This window comes from Danio rerio, chromosome 18 (genome assembly GCF_049306965.1).
Source record: "Danio rerio strain Tuebingen ecotype United States chromosome 18, GRCz12tu, whole genome shotgun sequence".
NCBI classification, from domain to species: domain Eukaryota; kingdom Metazoa; phylum Chordata; class Actinopteri; order Cypriniformes; family Danionidae; genus Danio; species Danio rerio.
This window is the reverse complement of record NC_133193.1, coordinates 42451102-42471792: the sequence shown is the minus strand read 5'-3', so window position 1 is coordinate 42471792 and position 20691 is coordinate 42451102. Positions and strand designations below refer to the sequence as shown.

General features: G+C 35.8%; 1 protein-coding gene across 2 annotated transcripts in view; it reads left to right on the top strand.

The window, feature by feature from the left end:
- tnfaip8l3 (tumor necrosis factor, alpha-induced protein 8-like 3) overlaps positions 1-17121 on the top strand; it is a 54949-nt gene extending 37828 nt beyond the window's left edge. The window contains 2 exon segments of one of the 2 annotated variants that reach the window (NM_200351.1): positions 15466-16502; positions 16586-17121. In NM_200351.1, the coding sequence (NP_956645.1) occupies positions 15466-16028 (563 nt within the window). In that variant the 3' untranslated portion in view covers positions 16029-16502; positions 16586-17121. 2 annotated transcript variants of the gene reach the window in all.
- Positions 17122-20691: the final 3570 nt, after the last annotated feature.

The following is a 20691-nucleotide window of genomic DNA, read 5'->3' as shown; positions in this document are numbered from 1 at the left end:
GCATAGTGGCCTACCTAAATAATATTTGTATTTTCATATTTTAAAACCATGAGTAAATCTTATAATGAGCCTGATCTAAAGAGATCTTGAGAAGATGCAACTGCTGAACGGATCAGGAAAGCAGGAGACAGAAGCAAAGGGATCTCAAGTCAGACAGAAAAACACGACAGAAGAGGTATCTGTGGACTCTTCCTGAAGATAAAACTGAGTCATTTAATGATTTGTTTTTCACTTGGCACATAATAGTGAACTGCATAGTGATTGTTCATATGATTTATATTTGTAGCTACATGTTTTTATTAACCATGACTTACTCATAACATTATATGGCTCAAAATAATTAAAGATCGTTTAGAAATGTGATGCTGTTTTTTGCGCTATCATCTTTTCAAGAGTTCACACTTAGCTGATGATCGATTATAGAGCTTGTCTGGCATGCTGTCCCAGGAGAGAGCCCTGAGCTCATAAGATCCTCGAGCCCGGGGCTCTCTCCTGTTTGCAAGGCGAAAGGGGAGTTTGAGCTCAGGTAGATCTCGAGAACTCCGCTGCTGTAATAACTAATGAACAGATAGTGATTGCTCTTAAAAGATATCTACTGACTAGGAGCATGTCTATGGTGGCGATTTAGATTAGTCAATTGAAGTTTTTGGACAGTGGGAGGAAACCGGGGAACCCGGGGGAGACCCACGTGAGCTCAGGGAGAACGTGTAAAAATGTTAGCTGGCTTGGTAAAGACTAGAACCAGTGACATTTTTGCTGTGAGGCAACATTGCTAACCACTGGACCACCATGCCACCCAACTAGGAAAGGAGGAGAAGGGGTGGAAGGGGGGATTTTTCAAAACAAAGATGGCTGTCATATGGAACTTAGGGTATTTGAATCATGTATAGAATAATAAATTGAATAATGCGGGGCCGGCTGCAAGCAATCGTAAGCACGTGATCCTCTCGAAATTAGTTTATAAATAAAACTTCACTTAATGACGTCATGTTCCAGGAAAACTGAATTTGTTTGGTGGACGTAGGTCACAATACCTTTTATATCCTGTTTTTGTTCTGGGAACTAATCATTTACAAATTAAGCACTGATTACAATCTATAAATAAAATAACAAACAAATACAAAATGAGGATTTTCTCTTTTTTGCCCAATTCTAAAGTCAGATAGCTAAAACATCACTGATACATCTGAAATGTCCAGTAAGTTTCCTGACCTTAAAAAAAAAAAATAGTACGTGGGAAATAAAATCCTCCTCTGGAACTGAAAAACCTTCATGAAAGTATTTGACAGGGCGCAAAGCGGAAAACCATGAAGGGAATATTGTTTTATCTCTATTTGTCTAGGAGTTTGGCTATTGTTTATTTCAGAAATAATTACAAAGACTTAAATCACTGTGAAACATAAGCCAGGGGTGTCCTGTACTTCAATTCATGCCATCTCAATTTCCTACAGATGGCTAATGCAGGTGAATATGCAAACACATCAACACAAAGAATCCATCTGCCGCCTCTGCCCATTTAAACAAAATCTATGGTAGCGCTTTATTTGGATGATCCCCTTGCAATGGAAACATTTGTTTTCTTTGCATTTACAGGTCACCTGGTGTATGTTGTAGTAGCATGATTATTCTTTAAAGATATTGTTACTGTATGCTTATATTTGTAGATAATGCTACCCTTGGGCATGATGCAGCAGTTCACAGTTTCCATATTTTGTGATTCACAGGTGTTTATTTACAGTTGTGAATTGCATTATGGGTTGTTGATCTCTGCTTTGTCTACTTTTGATGTTGAAAATTCAACTCAGTTTAACACAGTGACTATTGACATTTTTGTACTTTGAAATAATGTTACATATTATTATTATGTATAAGAAATGTATTGAAATATAACGTATATAAATAATATGAGATATATATATATATATATATATATATATATATATATATATATATATATATATATATATATATATATATATATAAAATATAAATAAAAATGTATATATAAATAATATATTAAATAATATATTATATGTTAATATATAATATAAATATAATGTATAAGAAACTTACAACACAATCTCACGGCAATTCGTAACTTTTTCATTTAGTGGCTAATTCGTATGAATTCGTACGATCTAATTCGTACAATTTAGTACGATTTGCTTATCCCCCAATGACGGTTGGGGTTAGAGGTGGGGTCAGGTGCCACGCCTCCTTTTTAAAATCGTACCATTTCGTACGACTGAACTCGTACGAATTCGTACGAATTAGCCACTAAACTGTCAAAACGTAAAATACTTACGTTTTCTTGTGAGATCAGGCTGGAAACTTATGTGTAGCAGCCTTTAAGGCTAATTTATACTTTTACCTGGCGCCACGTCGCGGACCTCTGCTGACTGCGCACGCACCTCATGAAATGGACAAGGCTTTTATACTTGAACCTTTTGTTATTGTAATATTCTTTAAAAGAAACCAACCGAAAGATGGATAAACATAGAAATAGGAAGTTCAAGATTTTTAAACTAATTATTTTTTTAAATTATTTTAATCATTTTAAAGATTTTTATAACCATTCAAGATTTTTTTTAAATCAAACTTTGATGCATCACTTGCTTTTGTTCATATCTCAGACAGTTCTACTTACAGTATTATAGTTTAATAAAATATTAATGACAACAGAACATGGGTTGCTCGACAAATATATTTTATTAAGGAAAGAATAAAAGCAAAAAAAAAAAAGTACTTACTAAAAATATTGACTTTTTTTTATTTATATTTTTTTCAGCCCACTCCACAATTCATACATTAATGTCTGGCTAGTCTTCTACTTATATGCTAAAAAAGGCAATATGTCCAACATTCCTGACCTTTATCACCAAATAATAGAAAAAAAAGGGCATCACTATATTGTAAACTGATAGGTTCAAATATTCTTTTCCAGAAATTATTTGTTACTTCATTTTAGTTTTGTAACTATTAAATTGTTTTTAAAAAATGTTATATATGCATCCATTTAAAACCTATGAATGGTGGAAAAACACATTTGTTTTAACAAAACTTATCTCTCAAGTTTTTCTAAACTTTTTAACAAAAAAACCTTCTTTCCCACGGCTGCCATCTGGTTATCCTTATGATCACCCATCGACTTCTGATATTAAGACTGTACCTGTTTCAGACAAAATCTCTTCATAGTGACTCATATTCAAATCAAATGCGGTGGCACACAAACTTTTCGCTCGAGTCTCAAAAAAAAATTGTGCTCTCCGTCAGCTGAAATCATGTTGTGGGGACCCAAAGCAAGCCTCCGCAAACACAGTGAAGACACACGCACTCAAGCGAACTAGTGGACGCATCAAGTATAAATCAACCTATAAGGCATGACAGTCTCATGAACACCTCTTTAAGTAAAGTATTATCAAACAATGCTTTCATTGCAGAGAGTCTGAGCTGTAGCCTATACCACAACAGGGTACCATTTCCAGTCTCGCGTGAGAATGTGGATCTCACATGTAACCTTTTTGATATTTTCGTATCATTTCTCAAATGCATTTGGTTAGGAAGTGTGATCCATCCTGCAATGTGAACACATGCAGCAACTTGTAAGTTGTTTTGGATAAAAGCATCTACTAAATTGAAAAATCAAAATGTATATGAACGTCAAGCTAGTCCGACAACTTAGAAAATCATGCTTTGTGATCTCAGAATTACTTAATACTTTACTACAACTGTTTAGTTGACATGCAGTTGCAAAGCTACTTTCAAACAAATCACAATAAACACAGAATCGGCGACTTCACTAACATCCTGTTGTCAACCCGCATTGCAGCATCTGATCTCAACAGTCGAAACAAAGCAAACAAACGTAGTCTAGGGAGGTCAGAGGAGAACATGATGCAGTCAGAGGAGAATAAAACAAGGAATAGAGAGACAGAGAGACAGAGTTTTAATTGGTGGGATGCTGACAAGTAGTGTTTTCTTTCCAAAAACAAAACACAATCACGTCGGTGGCAAAGTTTAGCGCGTGTGATGGTGTGTTTGAGGAGGTCATGAAGGCTGCTAGTGTTCCTCAACTTCTTTCTCCTCCTCTTGTGCGCTCGTGTTCCAAACACAAGATAAGGTTAGCATGAAACCAGCACACAATTATGACAGCAAAATACACAGGCTACTTTGTGAGAGATAGTATCTTCAGTTGCTGGAACATCTATTGTTGGCTGGTGCCCGTGTTTAGGAAAATAGTAACTGGTTTCTAAGCGGTTTACTATTCAACTTTCTAGAAAGGAACTTCATAACCTCAAATCTGCAAAAAATACTTTTCTAAGAGTTTTTGTCTTGTTTCTAGGTTAAATATCTACAAATTCTGAAATCAAGAAGAATTTTCGAGACAAGCAAAAAATGTGTTGTTTTTAGAAATATTAGGTCAAAATTAAGTGTGATTTTTTTCCCTTAAAATAAGCAAAATAATCTGCCAAAGGGCTAAGAAAAATCATCTTGTTTTCACTTTAAAATAAAATTTGTTCCCTTCCCCTTATTGGCGGATTGTTTTTGTCACAATCACCTGTGATCTATACACCATAGATTGCTTGAAAACATTCACAATCGCTAACGGGCTACAAAGCTGAGATTTCATGTATTACATCTTCATACCTGCACTCCGCTCACACACATGTTCCTGATCTTGACTGATTGCATACACACCACTGGAAGATTGTCAAGGACTGATTACACACACTATTTAAGCGGCACAGATTTTCACTCTAGTCGCTGAGTCTTGTTTTCTGTTTAAGTGACATTACAGCTTTCCTTTGTCTTGCTTTGGCGTGTTTTGATCCTCGCCTTGTTTTTCCATGTATTCCTGTCTGCTGCCTGCCTTTTGACCATCTGCCTGTGTATTTAACTATGACTCTGGGTTGCCTGTATACATCTGTTTGCCCCTGTGTTGACCATTGATCAGCTAATCTCGCTAATAAACCTGCATTTGGATCGGCACCCCTGTTGTCAGTGTCACATCCTGGGTTACAGTTTTGCTTGTTTTAAGTAAAAACCTACTTAATTTTGACATTGTTTTTAAAAACTACAAATATTTTAATTGTCTAGAAAATATTTCTTTATTTAAGAATTTTTCAGCCTGATCTCACGAGGAAAAGAAACTATTTTAAGTTTTGTCAATTTAGTGGCTTATTCTTATATAATGGCCTGTTTCCACTGAGTGGTACAGTACGGTATGGTGCAGGTCAACTTTATCAGGCTTGTGTTTCCACTGCCAAAAGAGTATCAATGATACCTTTGTGGTAGGTGTGGTGTATGACAAAGTTCCATTCGACGTCTGGAGGAAATGTCAAACGTAAAGCTATACAGGTCGTTCACATGTCATACGAGAAGCACTTCTCACAAAACAGATGCCTACCACATTATAAATACTTGCGTATAAATGTTCATTACTGACGTTTCTATGAACATGATTTAATTATATCTACAAATCGATGACAGTGCAAAATAGCCTACTGTAATGTCTGCAATTACATAGATAAATAAATAAATGCAACATATACTGTATGAACACATACAGACCCTTACAGTCTCTACTATGTATCATTTACATAAAAACTACACACAGCAAACATTTTTATTTTTTACGACATTATTTGGGCTAAAAAACAACACAGAAAATAGCCTACAGTCAGTTCAAACCTCTCATCTGCATCTTTAATCTTCACCAGCACATGTAACCTCAGTTAGAAAGTGATTCTGTCATTCTGAGTTCATAATAGTCCAAAGGTGATGATAATAGTTAAACATGGCAGTTTGCTCATGTTTAAGGTTACTGAAACAATCATTTGCTCCTTTGCTTTTCCGGTTACTCCTTTGTCTTTTTACACTTTATTCTTGCGTTTGTCAGACAGTCAAGCAGCGAGAGAGTGGACCAAAGCGCATCAAATAATTGGTTATTAAAAGGGGAAAAAACATAAATAGAATAAATATATATACTTTTATATTAGACACACAGCTGATGCTTGTATTTGCACCAGCTCCACGTCCACAACTTCACGCATTGGGTTAAATTAGGCTTTACAGTCTCCGTGTTCAGTCCTTTACTTCCATTGTATCTGTTCAGCTGAGTGAACAGAACCAACCCCGTGACGTCAGACACAGCGACATTGAAAGATGGCGGCACCCTAGGTCTAAAATCTATAATAAAACATGCAGTTTTCTTCTAAATGTTTATATTAATCAAGTTTGTTTAATATATTTTCATTTAAGTGGAATCGACTGTTCATGATAACGTAAACAGGAGTAAGTGCTTCATTTCCCCTTTAAATTGGGTAATTTATCATCTGTAATGTATTATATTTCCAAAGTAACCTCCCCAACACTCTATAAACTGTATACCAGCGGTGCCTAAACCCAATCCTGGTGGGTCGCTGTTCTACAAGGTTTAGTTCCATCCCCAATCAGACACATCTAGGCTAGCTAATCAAGCTCTTACAAGGCTTTCTAGAAACATACATGCAGGTGTGTTAAGAGAAGTTGGAGCTAAAATCTACAAGACACCCCTGCTGTATACAGAAACTCAAGTGTCTCCACAACAACCCATTAATAAAAAAGTTTGTCTTTACTTCAATAAATTTACATATTTACACAATTTATAATACTACAACCTGTTATTATACTGTTTACTAAAAATACTATACAACTGCTCACTCTGTTAATGAACCTGTTCTCTTTGATTTCCTTTTAATTAAGTAGTCAAGACAAAAACTACAATTATTTGTGGTAATCACTTACTTCTTAGCAAGCACAGGACGTCAACAAGACGTCAGATTGATGTTGTATCCCAGTGTCGTGGGATGTTGCATTTCGGGTGAAAATGTGAATTGGGTTGACGTCAGAACCCATTGACAGATCGATTTCAGTGTCCAACGTCGGACAGATATCACTTTCCGACGCAACCTAAAAACAACCAAATATCAACGTCTAATTATGTTACAGCTTGACATTCTGTGGATGTTATCACAATGACGTCTATCAGACGTTGGATTTCAGTCACTTTCCAACACAACCTAAAAACAACCAAATATTAACGTCTAATGATATTACAGTTTGACACTGTGTGAACGTTACCACTATGACGTCTATCAGATGTTGGATTTTAGTTGCCATACCTGACAAATAAATGTCAGTATTTGACGTCAATATGATGTTGGTTTAAGATGTTGGTTAGACGTTGGATTATGGTCACTTTCTAACACAACCTAAAATCAACCAAATATCAACCTCATTATTGGACATCAAATTAACACTGTACTTGAACGTTGGCTAGTCACTGAATTTTGGTCACCCGACATCCCGATCTAAACTGAACTTAATATTAATGTCTTATGATGTTGTGTGCCTGTTGTGTTACTTTCCTTCAGCTTAGTGCCTGATTTATCAGGGGTCATCAGAAAGGAACGAACCGACAATTACTCTGGCATAGGTTTTTTATGCTCCGCAAGCATTACAACGTTCAGTCATACTTTATTTTGATGGTCCATTTGTTGAATTTAGGTTACATTACAACTAATTCTCATTAGATTATAAGTAGACAGTTGAGTTAGGGTTGGGGTTGGGGTTTGTGTAACTTGGCATGTACTTGCAAAGTTTCTTATAGTCAGTTAAATGTTTGTTTGTTGAAGGAGCAGTATCAACAGATATTAAGCAGACAGTCTACTAAAACTCTAATGGACCATCAAAATAGTTATCCAACATTACATTGTAAACATTACAAACTAATTTTGTTTTTTCCAAATTTGTCTGGAATACAAAACTGTGCATGTAAGTAAATAAAATAAAATAAAAACTGGAGTGCAATGTTTTAGGGTTCATACAGACCTCATTTCCAGAATCATTTATATTGATAAAAATCAGCGCATGAGGGTTTGATTAATGGTGCAGCTACAAGCTTACATTTTTCATCATATTTTTCCAGTACTAATTAGCACAGTGTGAATCATACGGGGGAAAAAGTATGTTCAGAGTTACCCAGAGTTAACTTTTTCAAGAGTGAAAAGCCCTTAAAATAGTAAGTAGATATTTTCTCACTTTTACTAGAGTCAGCTCTATTTCACACACCAATTAATACTGCACCGTCGACGAAAAGCATATGGTAAACAGATTTTTACTTCTTTTAAAAAGGAAATGTTTGTGTACATTTGGCCATGATCAATAATTCAAGGGCAACAGTCATTCATCAAATAAAACAAATGCCCACTTTCCGCTTATAAAGCTATCATATGGGAAGAGAACTGTGACATGTTGACTATCTTCAGCACACATTTCTTTAGACTTCAGGCGGCAGGTTTTTGTTTTGTTTTTTCTGTTTGCACCTGCTTGACCCTCTAAATCTCCTGACAACCATCATGGCCCGGAGACAAAAGAACAGATCGGCTAGTAAAGCGGGTCAGTGTCAGGTTGTTGTGGTGTGTGTTGATGCCACAGGTCGTGTCTGTCACTCACTGACTTTACATCATCACAGAGAGAGATGTCGAACAAAGCCTCAATTCACAGCAACAACAAACCGCAGCGCTGACACAGATGCAGACAGTTAAAACGCCTGTGTACTGCTCAACCAGCAGAGCCCATTCTTAACACTTTCAGAAAGGGCTTTCATAGTAAACGGTTAATATAATATTATGATAATAGCTGTTGAAAATATACAGCACATAGACGAAACATCTTTCTCGTTTTGTGTTGGGAGCAGCACAAATATCTGTGTAGTTAACATCACGGGTAAATGATTTATATGAAATGAGTGCTTTAATAATTTGTACATGTTATACAGACACAAACAACATTATCATCAGTATAAATGGTTGTTGAATTAATATTTTACTAAAACTGCTAGTTGTCTGACTCAAAGTAAACTTGTTTTACATAATAGTGTAACTATTTAAAATGAGTTATGTTTAAATGACTGAATAATGGAAACGTTTAAATATATGAGTCAATATTATTTTGATATTATTGAGATATACTCAAAATATATATTAATGTATATTAAAATGTATTAATCTTATTATAGTTTGTTTTCATTTTAGTTCTGCAGCGGGGAAAATAAATATTGAGGTTTTTTTTCCTAGGAATAATATTTACAAAGGAGCTGTTGACATGGAATTGAACCAGCTTTTGGTAAAAACATAAAAAATACAAAAACATAAAAATAATACAAAACAAAACAAAAAATCTATTGGATTCAAGTCAGGGGATTGGCTGGGCCATTCTACAGCTTGATTTTCTTTCTTTAAAACCATTTGAGAGTTTCCTTGGCTGTGTTTTGGATCATTGTCTTGCTGAAATGTCCACCTTGGCTTATGCAGATGTTGGATTGAAACAGCTAATATTAAGTGGGAAATTATATTAATATTAATAATATTAATATTAAGAAAAACTGGTCACACTTTACAATAAGATTCATTAGTTAATGTTAATTAATGCATTTACTAAGATGGACAAACAATGAACAATACATCTACTACTGTATTTGTTAATGCTAGTTAACGTTAGTTAATGAAAATACAGTAGTTTCATTGTTAGTTCATGTTAACTCATGGTGCATTAACTAATGTTAACAAGCATGGACTTGAATGTTAATAATGCATTAGTAAATGTTCAATTATGATTAATAAATGCTGTACATGTGTTGTTCATGATTAGTTCATGTTAGTAAATGCATTAACTAATGAACCTTATTGTAAAGTGTTACTGAAAAAACTTTACTAAACACTCGGAGAGGATGAAATTACATCTAAATTGGCTGCAGAATATTTGTCCACCATTAGAAATGGCTTATTAACTCATTTATTTTATTTAAATAATTTATTTATCATTTTCTGTATATTTTATAAATTTGATGATGCCAATGTGTTACATATTTTATAAATCTAAAATGCTTTGGCAACACTGTACAAAATGTCATGCCAATAAAGCAACCTGAACTTGAATGAGAGATAGAGTAGAGAGAAGCAGATTTGACCAGTCAGTGGGAGCACATTCTTCCTGATTAGCATAAAAGAGAAACTTGTTTTTTTAAGTCATTTTTTATCTTATCCCGTTGGAAAAAAATAAATAAAAGAGATATTAATACAAATATTGTTAAAAATCAAATTATGTTTTGTTTTGTCACATTTAGTTAAGTATTCATGTGCTGTGGGCAAAAAGTGTTTCAGTCCAGCCACCACCGCAAGTATTTTTCAAACTGACAGTGCTTTCTATGGGAAGCACTGTATATATATATATATATATATATATATATATATATATATATATATATATATATATATATATATATATATATATATATATATATATATATATATATAATTACATCTGTAATAAATTTCTGTTATTACATTTATTACACTGTTGATCCACCATTTACACCTCAGTAAGTGCTGTGTAATACTATATCAACACAATAAGTGCATTATATAATTTTTTTGATGTACTGTAAGAATCCCTAGCAGTTAAATATTATAATTGTAAAAAATGAAAGTTTTTTAATAATTCTAAAATGATGTTAACGCATACTTCTTTTTCACAACATGCCTCAGTACTCCTGGTGTGACGTCACTGATATAACAACTGCTCGTACTAATTTGTCATTCATAGTGAACATTAACAGTCTTGTCAGCGACACTCGATAAAGGTCAACCCAGGGTCAGATTGTGTGTACGTGTCTGTGTGTGGAAAAGAGGACTTCACTCTGGCTCTCTTCATATGAAAAAAGAGAGACTAGAGCAGTGGTTGGGCATTTGTGTGGCATTCACGTGCCATTCTGTGGCATTCAGTGGCATTCTCAAATGACGTATTTTCCAGACCACCCAGCTGACATATAATCGTGATTTGTGCGAGGCATTAAACGAGAGTGGCGGCCGTCTGAAAACACAACTGAATCTCTGCATTTGGCTCTGTAATGTTGATCACGTCTGTGGTGTGTAATTTGAACTGGGAGGTATCTAAATAAAATTTGCTCTCAGATTGCCCACGCCTCCTACAGATAAAGATGACAAAACAATACCCTCCTTCCTGCGCCATCTCTGCCCAAGATAAACCCACACGCTCATCGCACAAAACCCTGAGATATTACACATCACGATGGCCTTAAAGAATCAACATTGTCATATCATCTATTGTCTATACTTGCTGCTGTCTTTAAAATGTGCTGTTTACACCTATTAAAAGGTTAGTTCACACTGAAATGTTATTATTTTATTAATTACTCACTCTCATAAGGTTTCAATCCCCCAAAACATGATTTTGTTTCTTAGAGTTTTGGTCTTGTTTCTAGCCCTTAAAACAGGCAAAATAATCTGCCAATAGGGTAGGGAAAACAATCTTGTTTTTGCTTTGGTATATGATTATTTAGCTAACTCCGTAGGGGAATTACCAACCTACATTACACATGACGTTACACGGATGTGCATAGCAGTTGCAAAAAAAAAAAGACAGGTTGCAATAGCAAACATGCCATGTTGTGTGGTAGGATGCCAAATTCGAAGTGCAAAAATAGAAAACCTTACCGTACACCACACTGCTTTTAATGCCAATTGCAGACGTCTTTGGCTGACAGCCATCATAAGAGCTGAATGGAGTGAGGATCTAATTATAAATGCTCGACTCTGCAGTTCTTATTTTATATCAATGAATATGTTTAAAATATGGTTAATTAAACTGCAGACACTGAATGCTTAGAATGAAATGTAAAAATGTACGTTCACATACCCTGCCTTACAGGTGCAGTTCGCTGTCAGAATGCAGTTGTTTTGCTTGTTGATGATTACCCAGGCGTTCTACAGTTCTGTCGTCTTTTCTTGTCTTCAGCTAGGCAGAACCTCAGACTTTAGCACTACATAGTTTTGAATCTGGTAATCATGGAACATTATTTCTTGCACATGACAACAAAAACAAAACTGTTGGCATCCAAAGACTTGTAGGCCTTTAACTTCTCTCTTGTAAAATCACTTCAATGAGATAGTTGTATATTTGGGGCTGGATGCCTGGCCATTTCGTCTTATTCAGTAAACATTGGGAAATGCTATCGCAAATGGAGGCCGCTCACTTTAATGTTAATTTTGTCAAATAACTGTGCTTTATACGCTCAAACCATTATGTAAATTATATATATATATATATATATATATATATATATATATATATATATATATATATATATATATATATATATATATATATATATATATGTAATCAATATAGCTTATTTCTAAGATAATAACAAACTCTGTACTGCTTCGGATGTCATTCCCTCGCTGTAAATGCTAGTTTCTTTTTTTCTGCAATCTCACTGCATGCACATCCTGAATGTTTACAAACTGGTAATTCGTCTATATGATCGACATAGAGTAGCTCTGTTCCCAAACCAAGCTGTGACATGACTAACGACAAGTCATTCAATTAAGTCAATAGAGGTTTTAAGCTGTTATTTCAAGTTATTTTAACATGCAAACCTCATGCGATGCTCATGTATAGCCTACTTTAAGTTTAAAACCACAGTTACTTTGTAGTACATCATATTTAATTCAACACATTGTTTTGGTCCACTTTTTTGGTAACACTTCATTTTGATGGTCCATTTGAGTATTAGTAGACTGTCTGCTTAATATCTGATGATTTTGCTCCTTTAACAGACATTTAACTGACTATAAGAAACTTTGCAAGTACATGTCAACTTACACTAACCCTAACACCAACCTAACAGTCTACTTATAATCTAATAAGAATTAGTTGGCATGTAGATGCAATGTAACTTAAATTCAACAAACGGACCATCAAAATAAAGTGTGACCTTTTTTTTCTCTCAGAACAGAAGCTTTGGTTTGTTCATCCAGAAACTGTAAATTCTGTCATCCGTTACTCACCCTTCATTTATCACAAACCTCTTTGAGTTTCGGGTTTTTTGTTGAGCACAAAATTATTTTAAAAAAGGTTGGAAACCTCTGATGACGACGTAGTATTTGTGTTTTCTACTGTGGAAGTCAATGGTTACAGGTTTCTACCATTTTTCAAAATATAATCTTATGTTCAATGGAAAATGAAACTCATTAAGGTATGGAACCACTTGAGAATAAGTAAATGGTGAGTAAATTTTAATTTTTGGATGAACTATCCCTTTAACATGCATCAATATTGTTGTAAAGGCTATAGCAAATTAGTAGTAAACACTGATACATTTCAAATGTTTTAAGGGTTTTGTTCAATCTGTTCAGCATCATGTGTTGTGACATGACATGTCACCAAATAAAGATTAAGAGAAGTAACTTGCCAAAACCAGATCATCGATTTGTTTCTCAGTTCACAGAATAGTGCACATACTTTGCCAGGGCCATAAACCTCCAACCCTCCTTGAACACAATCCTTTTTTTCCTCTTTCTCCTATTTTTGGCCCAAATCTTATTATTGAGTTATTGAACATGTAGTTTCCACCTTTACTCCAGCAGATCAGACAGTCAGCAAAGCTCAGCAGAATGAACACACTGTGCGCTCACACACACAGCCAGAGAAAGACACCCACAGTATCTCTAGCTTGTGCTAATATTATCACAGTCCATTAGACACTGTATAAATCATTAGTAAATCAACAGCTTTGCTGGCATCAATTTGCACACAATACGGTTCTGGTGACGCACTTACAGTGGCTCAATAAATAAATCTCTTCAAAAATGCACACACGTCAATGCATTACATAAACATTGATGGCATCACATGCTATGCCTTTTTTGATTAAAGATGAATAATAGTTCATCATATTTTGTTTAGGCACTGACATTATCATGGTTAAACTTTGTATTCATATAGTTCACTTTAGACATTGCTACAACTTTAAGTCTCGAGTGTTTTGGCTTGCTTGCTTGGGGTCAGCGGAGCTGCCCTTCAGTGAATCATCCTTCAGCAGTGACATTTGTAATGAATTGAACTGAATCTTTGATAGCAGTCTGTCCTTTCATTGCTCCTATTCCAAAAGTGAGCATGATTTGAACTTGAATAACATCAGATAGTCCAGCAATTGCTATCAGGCCAAAATGCAATAGCAAATATGACAGAACCATGTTACAGTTCTTCAGTCTTCCATTACAAAATGCCACATTTGGCCTCAGTATTATTCATTCATTCATTTTTCTTTCGACTTAGTCTCTGTTTTAGAGGTTGCCACACCGGAATGAACCAACAGCTATTCCAGCATATGCAGTGGTTGCCCTTCCAGTTGCAACCTGGTCGTGGGAAACACCTATACACTTACTCACACACACTCATACACTATGGCCAGTTTAGTTTAATTCAATTCACCTACTTGTCTTTTGACTGCGGAGAAAACTAGAGCACCCAGAGATCTTTCTTTATTTGCTGGTGTTTTTTGTAATTGCATGTGTTTTCTTAAATGAAGCTCTCTCGGCCACCGTAGAGTATGTGTACTACTAGTGGTTGACAGGTGTTAACAGACAGTACACAGACAGATTGTTATTGTTGACAGCTATTGTTGACATCTACAGGAAAGTTACAGTTAGAAAATGTAAATGTCTAAAGTGGACAAGCAAAATAAATTGTTACATTTTTTTTCTTTCATTTAGAATTATTTTTATTGCTTATTGTAAATGTCCAATCATTTTTGGGATGAGAATAAGATATTTGAAAATTGTCTTAAAAGTTGTTCAAGTTAAGTTCTTAGCAATGCACATTGCTAATCAAAAACTGACATTTATATATTTACCGTGGGAAAAGCACTTTACTTAATATTCTAATAACTTTTGGCATTTAAAAAAAACATTAATTATGACTTATATGTATCTTCATTCATTCATTCATTTTCTTGTCGGCTTAGTCCCTTTATTAAGCCGGGGTCACCACAGCGGATTAAACCGCCAACTTATGCAGGGAAAAACCCACGTGAATGCAGGGAGAACATGCAAACTCCACACAGAAACGTCAACTGAGCCGAGGCTCGAACCATCGACCCAGCGACCTTCTTGCTTTGAGGCGACAGCACTACCTACTGCACCACTACTTCGCCCTCATACTATTGCCAAAAATGTACTGTTTTGTTGTTTTGCAGGGTCACAAATACCTTTTCTTTCACATTTGAAATGAAAAGAGTAAAGAAGGAATGAGATGCAGAATTAACCTGCAAAGAAGTGTATTATTCTTGGTTGAAAATGGTTGAAATTCAACCACTGAATGGAACATTAATGCTTCTTTTTAAACAAAATATGTTCAAGGACTGAGGAATGTTTTGAATGTTATACTTTTAAGACTTTCAGCCTGGCATTTTATCATCTGACCATCCTTGACGTTGATTTCTTACAATGCTGCAGCCTATTTACAAAAAAACTGCTGACGTTTATACAGATTTCTTTGAGAGAGTGCGGGAAAAAATCTTGCAGATGCTAACATTGCCTTCTTTTCTGTTGTTTACAGGGCATGAGAGCTTCAATTCCAAAAGTTTGGCCCTTCAGGCTCAAAAGAAGATTTTGAGCAAAATGGCCACCATGGCCGTGGCGAACCTCCTAACAGACGACACCAGCAGCGAGATTCTGGACGAACTCTACAAGGCCAGTCGAGAATACACCAAGAGCAAGAAGGAAGCCCACAAGATCATCAAAGATGTCATCAAGATCGCTCTGAAGATTGGCATTCTCTACCGGAACCACCAGTTCAGTCCTGAGGAGATGGAGACCGTGGAGCGCTTCAAAAAGAAGATGAACCAGGCGGCCATGACAGTGGTGAGCTTTTATGAAGTGGAGTACACATTCGACCGAGGCATCCTTTCAGAGCTGCTGTTGGAATGTAGAGACCTTCTCCACGAGCTGGTGGAGCACCACTTGACCATGCGCTCCCACGGGCGAATTGACCACGTTTTCAACCATTTCGCCGATGTGGATTTCCTGACCGAGCTGTACGGCCCATCTGAAGACTACAGACTTAACCTGAGGAAGATCTGCGATGGGATAAACAAACTCCTAGACGAGGGCACACTTTAACGTCCAGCTCCAGAGACTCTACCGGGATTCCAACTGAAGGACTTTTACGCAACTTGTGTCCTCTGGTTTTTGTTTGAAATATAGGCCGTCATGATAACTTGATGATGTGATTGTAACCCACCTGTAGGGATGGTCACCCAGATGCTGATTAAAGTCAAATCCTGGTCTGTATTGTCAACGTACCGTTGATTGTTTGGGGAAAATCCATTTAATTGGAAAGCCTGAGAGAATCTGTGTCCTGAAATCCTGTCCTTTTGTGTGCAATTGCAGGAACGTTTTAATTTACGAGCTCCTTTATATGCACTGTATGGAATTTGACCTACCTATCCTTTAGAAAGACCCAACAAAGCAACCCTAGATTTCTTCTGTATGTTTAAGAATTAGCCCAGTTAATCTACTCGAAAGTTAAAGGGATATAGTTCACCCCAAATTGAACATTCTGTTGGCATTTACTTACCCAAACCAATGTTCCAAGTCAATGCCTAGTTTTTACTTTAATGCCTTGGTTTAACTTAACCAAGATTTTTATTGTAAGGTGATATATAATGTAAAATTAAATAAAAAATAATCAGCTTGTTCTAAATCTGAAAAAAAATTGAACAAGAAAATGCTAACAGTTGATGTTAGCCATTGATTTCCATAGCATTTGGAAAACAGTTAAGAGTTTGGTTCTCAAAATAATTCAGAAATTCTTATTTTGTGTTAAGAAGTGGGTGAGTAAATGATGGCAGAATATTCTTCTTTATTTGAATTTGGATTAGGGGTGGAAACGATCCCTTTAATAGAAAATAAATGGCACAAACCTTTGTTGAACAGAGCACATGCCAAAATAAATACATAACTGAAATTCAGCAGAAAGATTGTAAATAAACTTTGGGGTTTCGGTCTTCTGTCTTTGCCTTTGTAATGATGACTCAGTGTCAAAGCAGCTCCTATGATTCTGTGCTTGTTTTTTCCAGACCCTGGTGTTTCAGAGCATGTAAGTATATGTATACAGTACATGCAGGAGAGAAATGTGACTATTCCGCAAGCCTGTTCAGTAACCCCAGAGTGTAGCACTATTATCTGCCATTAAATGATCCATATGAACGTCTTTTAGTGTCCTTTTTTAATGTAAACTATACTGTGATGTTTTCTTGTGTTTGATTGCAGCACACTACACTCACCGACCACCTTATTTGGAACATATTGTCTACTGATTTTCAATGCAAATATCTAATATGCCAATCACATGGCAGCAACACAATGCCTGTAGGCATATAGATGTGGTTAAAATGATCTGCTGAAGCTCTAAATAAGCATTATAATGACGAAGGACCTACGGTCATGAGCTTTGGGTCATGACTGAAAAAGAAGATCTCAGATATAAGCGACCAAAATGAATTTGCTCTGCAGGTTGGCAGGGTGCACTCTTATAGATAAGGTGAGGAGCTCTGTCACCTGGGAGGAGCTCAGAGTAGAGTGGCTGCTCCTCCACATCAAGAGAAGACAGCTGAAGTGGCTCAGGCATCTGCTTTGCACCTACCTAGGGAAGTGTTCCAGGCATGTCCCACTGGGAGGAGACCTCGGGGAAGACCCAGGACATGCCGGAGAGACTATGTCTCTTAGCTGGCCTGGGAATGCCTCGGGATCCCCCTTGAGGAGCTGGAGGAAGTGTCTGGGGAGAGGGAAATCTGGAGATCTCTCCTGAAGCTGCTGCCCCTGTGACCCGGCCACAGAAAAGCGGAAAAAAATGAGTGAATAAATAAATTTTCAAAGATTTTTACGCTCGCTTTATGTGGTTTTGGACTTGTGAAAAAGGGTTATGATACAAACCTTTAAAGCATAGGTCTCAAACTCAATTCCTGGAGGGCCGCAGCTCTGCAGTTTTTCTACAAACACAGCTGATCCAAATAACCGAGGTGTTCAGAAGAGTCATGAATACTTTCATTAGTTGGATCAGCTGTGTTTAATCAGGGTTGGAGCAAAACTGTGCAGAGCTGCGGCCCTCCAGGAAATTGAGTTTGAGATTGTATGCATTGTGAAGATTTCATAATTCAGTTCTACCAAACTACCAGTAAACCAAGCCTAGTACCAGATATGACTTTTTAAGGGATAGTTTACTTAAAAATGATGCCATTATTTACTCATGCTCCACTTGTTGCAAACATGTTTGAGTTGCTTTCTTCTGTTGAACACAAAGAAGATATACTGAAGAATGTGGGGGAAAATAGCCATTGACTTACATACTATATACTATATGTATATAACTACTATGGATGTTAATGGCTGTTTTCTTCCAAAATTATTCAGAATATCTTGTTTTGTTCAACAGAAAGAGGAAATTCTCATGTTTAACCACTTGGGTATGAGTAAATGGTGAAGAAATTTTTTATTTTGGTGGGACAACTATCCTTTTTTAGAATGTCCAGGATGCTGCATTTCATATAAAATCATATGCTGCATATTCATTTCTTCCTTCTGCTCCAATTCAAAAACCTTTATCAAAATGTACCAGGTAGAAAATCATAGCTCAATAGAACGCAGCATTATTCTACTCAAGAAACATGTTCAATTCTGCAAGGACATCACTGATAACCTTGATAAGTCAGATTCTTTGCATGCAGTAAAGACAATTACAGTAGTCATATTTGAATTACAGCACATCAGATCAAGTGATGGTGTGGAAAACGATTTTGAAGACTGCACCAGGGTAAGTTAATGACTTCATACTTACAAGTTTAAAAATCATTTCGCAACATAATTTCTGCTAAAGAGAGTTTGGTCAGAATTAAATGGATTTTTGCAATTTTGTATTTCTGTGTTTCTTTACTTCCTGTCAAAGATGAGAAGATGTTTAGTGCTAATGCAACATGATGCTAATAAAACCAAAATATTTTTTGCTATATTTATAACTGTTTCTGTCTGTATATATTTTATGGAAAATGTCATGAAATGTGGTCTTATCGGAAACCAACTTAAAGAAACACTCCACTTTTTTGAAAAAAGACTCACTTTACAAGTCAGCAAGAATTAAACAGGTGAGTTTTATCTGTTTTTAATTCATTCAGCCTAACCCCAAGTGTGGTGGGAGCACTTTTAGCTTAGCATAAATCATTAAACTGGATTAGACCATTAGCATCTCTTTTAAGCATGACTCTTACTAGCAGGCACACAACATCATAAGATGTTAATATTAGGTTAGATTTAGGTCGTGACATCAGGGGACCAAAATTCATTGTCTAGTCAGCATCTAAGGACAACATTATTTTGACGTCCATTAGCAACATCAAATGTTGTTGATATTTGGTTGATCTTAAGTTGTGTTGGAAAGTGACCTTCAAACTAACATAGTATACTAAAATTCATATTGTTGTCAAATACTGGCGTTTATTCGTCAGGTATGGCAACCAAAATCTAACGTCTAAGTAAGGTCCACACAACGTCAAGCTGTAACATCATTAGACATTGATATTTGGTTGATTTTAGGTTGGTCATTGATGTCAACCCAATTTTCATTTTCAAACAAATTGCACCATCCCCATGACTTTGGGGTACAACATCAAACTGACGCCATGTTGACGTCCTGTGCCTGCTGGGTTCTGGTGACTGTACACCGTGTATAAGACCAACATAAAATTCAAAGTTGCTATTTTCTAGGTCGATATGGATCTACATGTATGGGAACTATACTCTCATTCAGCCATAATAATCAAGGAATCATGGCTGCTGCAGACGCAATGGTATTAGAAGCATTTGTCCTCAGCTAGATAACAGTGCTATGTGATATCATTACGCCTGCTAAACCCAAGCATTAAATTTAAGCGAAATGCTAATGGTCTAATCCACTTCAATAGTTTATGCTAAGCTAAGATAAATTGATTATTATTATTATTATTATTATTATTATTATTATTATTATTATTATAACCTTTATTTTACCAGGAAAAGCACACTGAGATAAAAAAAATGATTTTACAAGAGTGTCCTGGCCAAAATTAGGCAGTATACAGTTCATATGGGTTTAACAAACAAACAACAAAAAATAAATTAAAAAATCAAATAACAGGTAACATCATTCATTTATCAAAACACACAAAAAATTACAGTTCAAAACGATTCAGCACATCTACAGGCCAAAGTTTCAAACTCCAAATCATTTAAAATGTTTTTAAAAGCACGTAGTGAAACAAACTCTTTAAATTGCAACTTTGTTTGGAGGTTAGTCTTTGCAAAAGGTGCTGCATTTAAAACGCACCCTCACAGCAATTCTGAACCTTTTGATTTAGTGGCTGATTTGTTTGAATTCTTACGATCTAATTTGTACAATTTAGTACGATTTGCTTATCACCCATAACTGTTGGGGTTAGTGGTGGGGTTGTTTGCCACTTCTCCTTTTTAAAATCGTACATTTTCATACTACTTAACTTGTACAAATTTGTACAAATTAGCCAATAAACTGTCAAAACGTAAAATACCAACTCAATCTCACAGCAATTCGTAACTTTTTGATTTAGTGTCTAATTCGTATGGATTCGTACAATCTAATTTGTCAAATTTAGTACGATTTGCTAATCCCCCAATGACGGTTGGGTTTAGTGGTGGGGTTAGATGTCACGCCTCCTTTTTAAAATCGTACAATTTTGTACGACTGAACTTGTATGAATTCGTACGAATTAGCCAC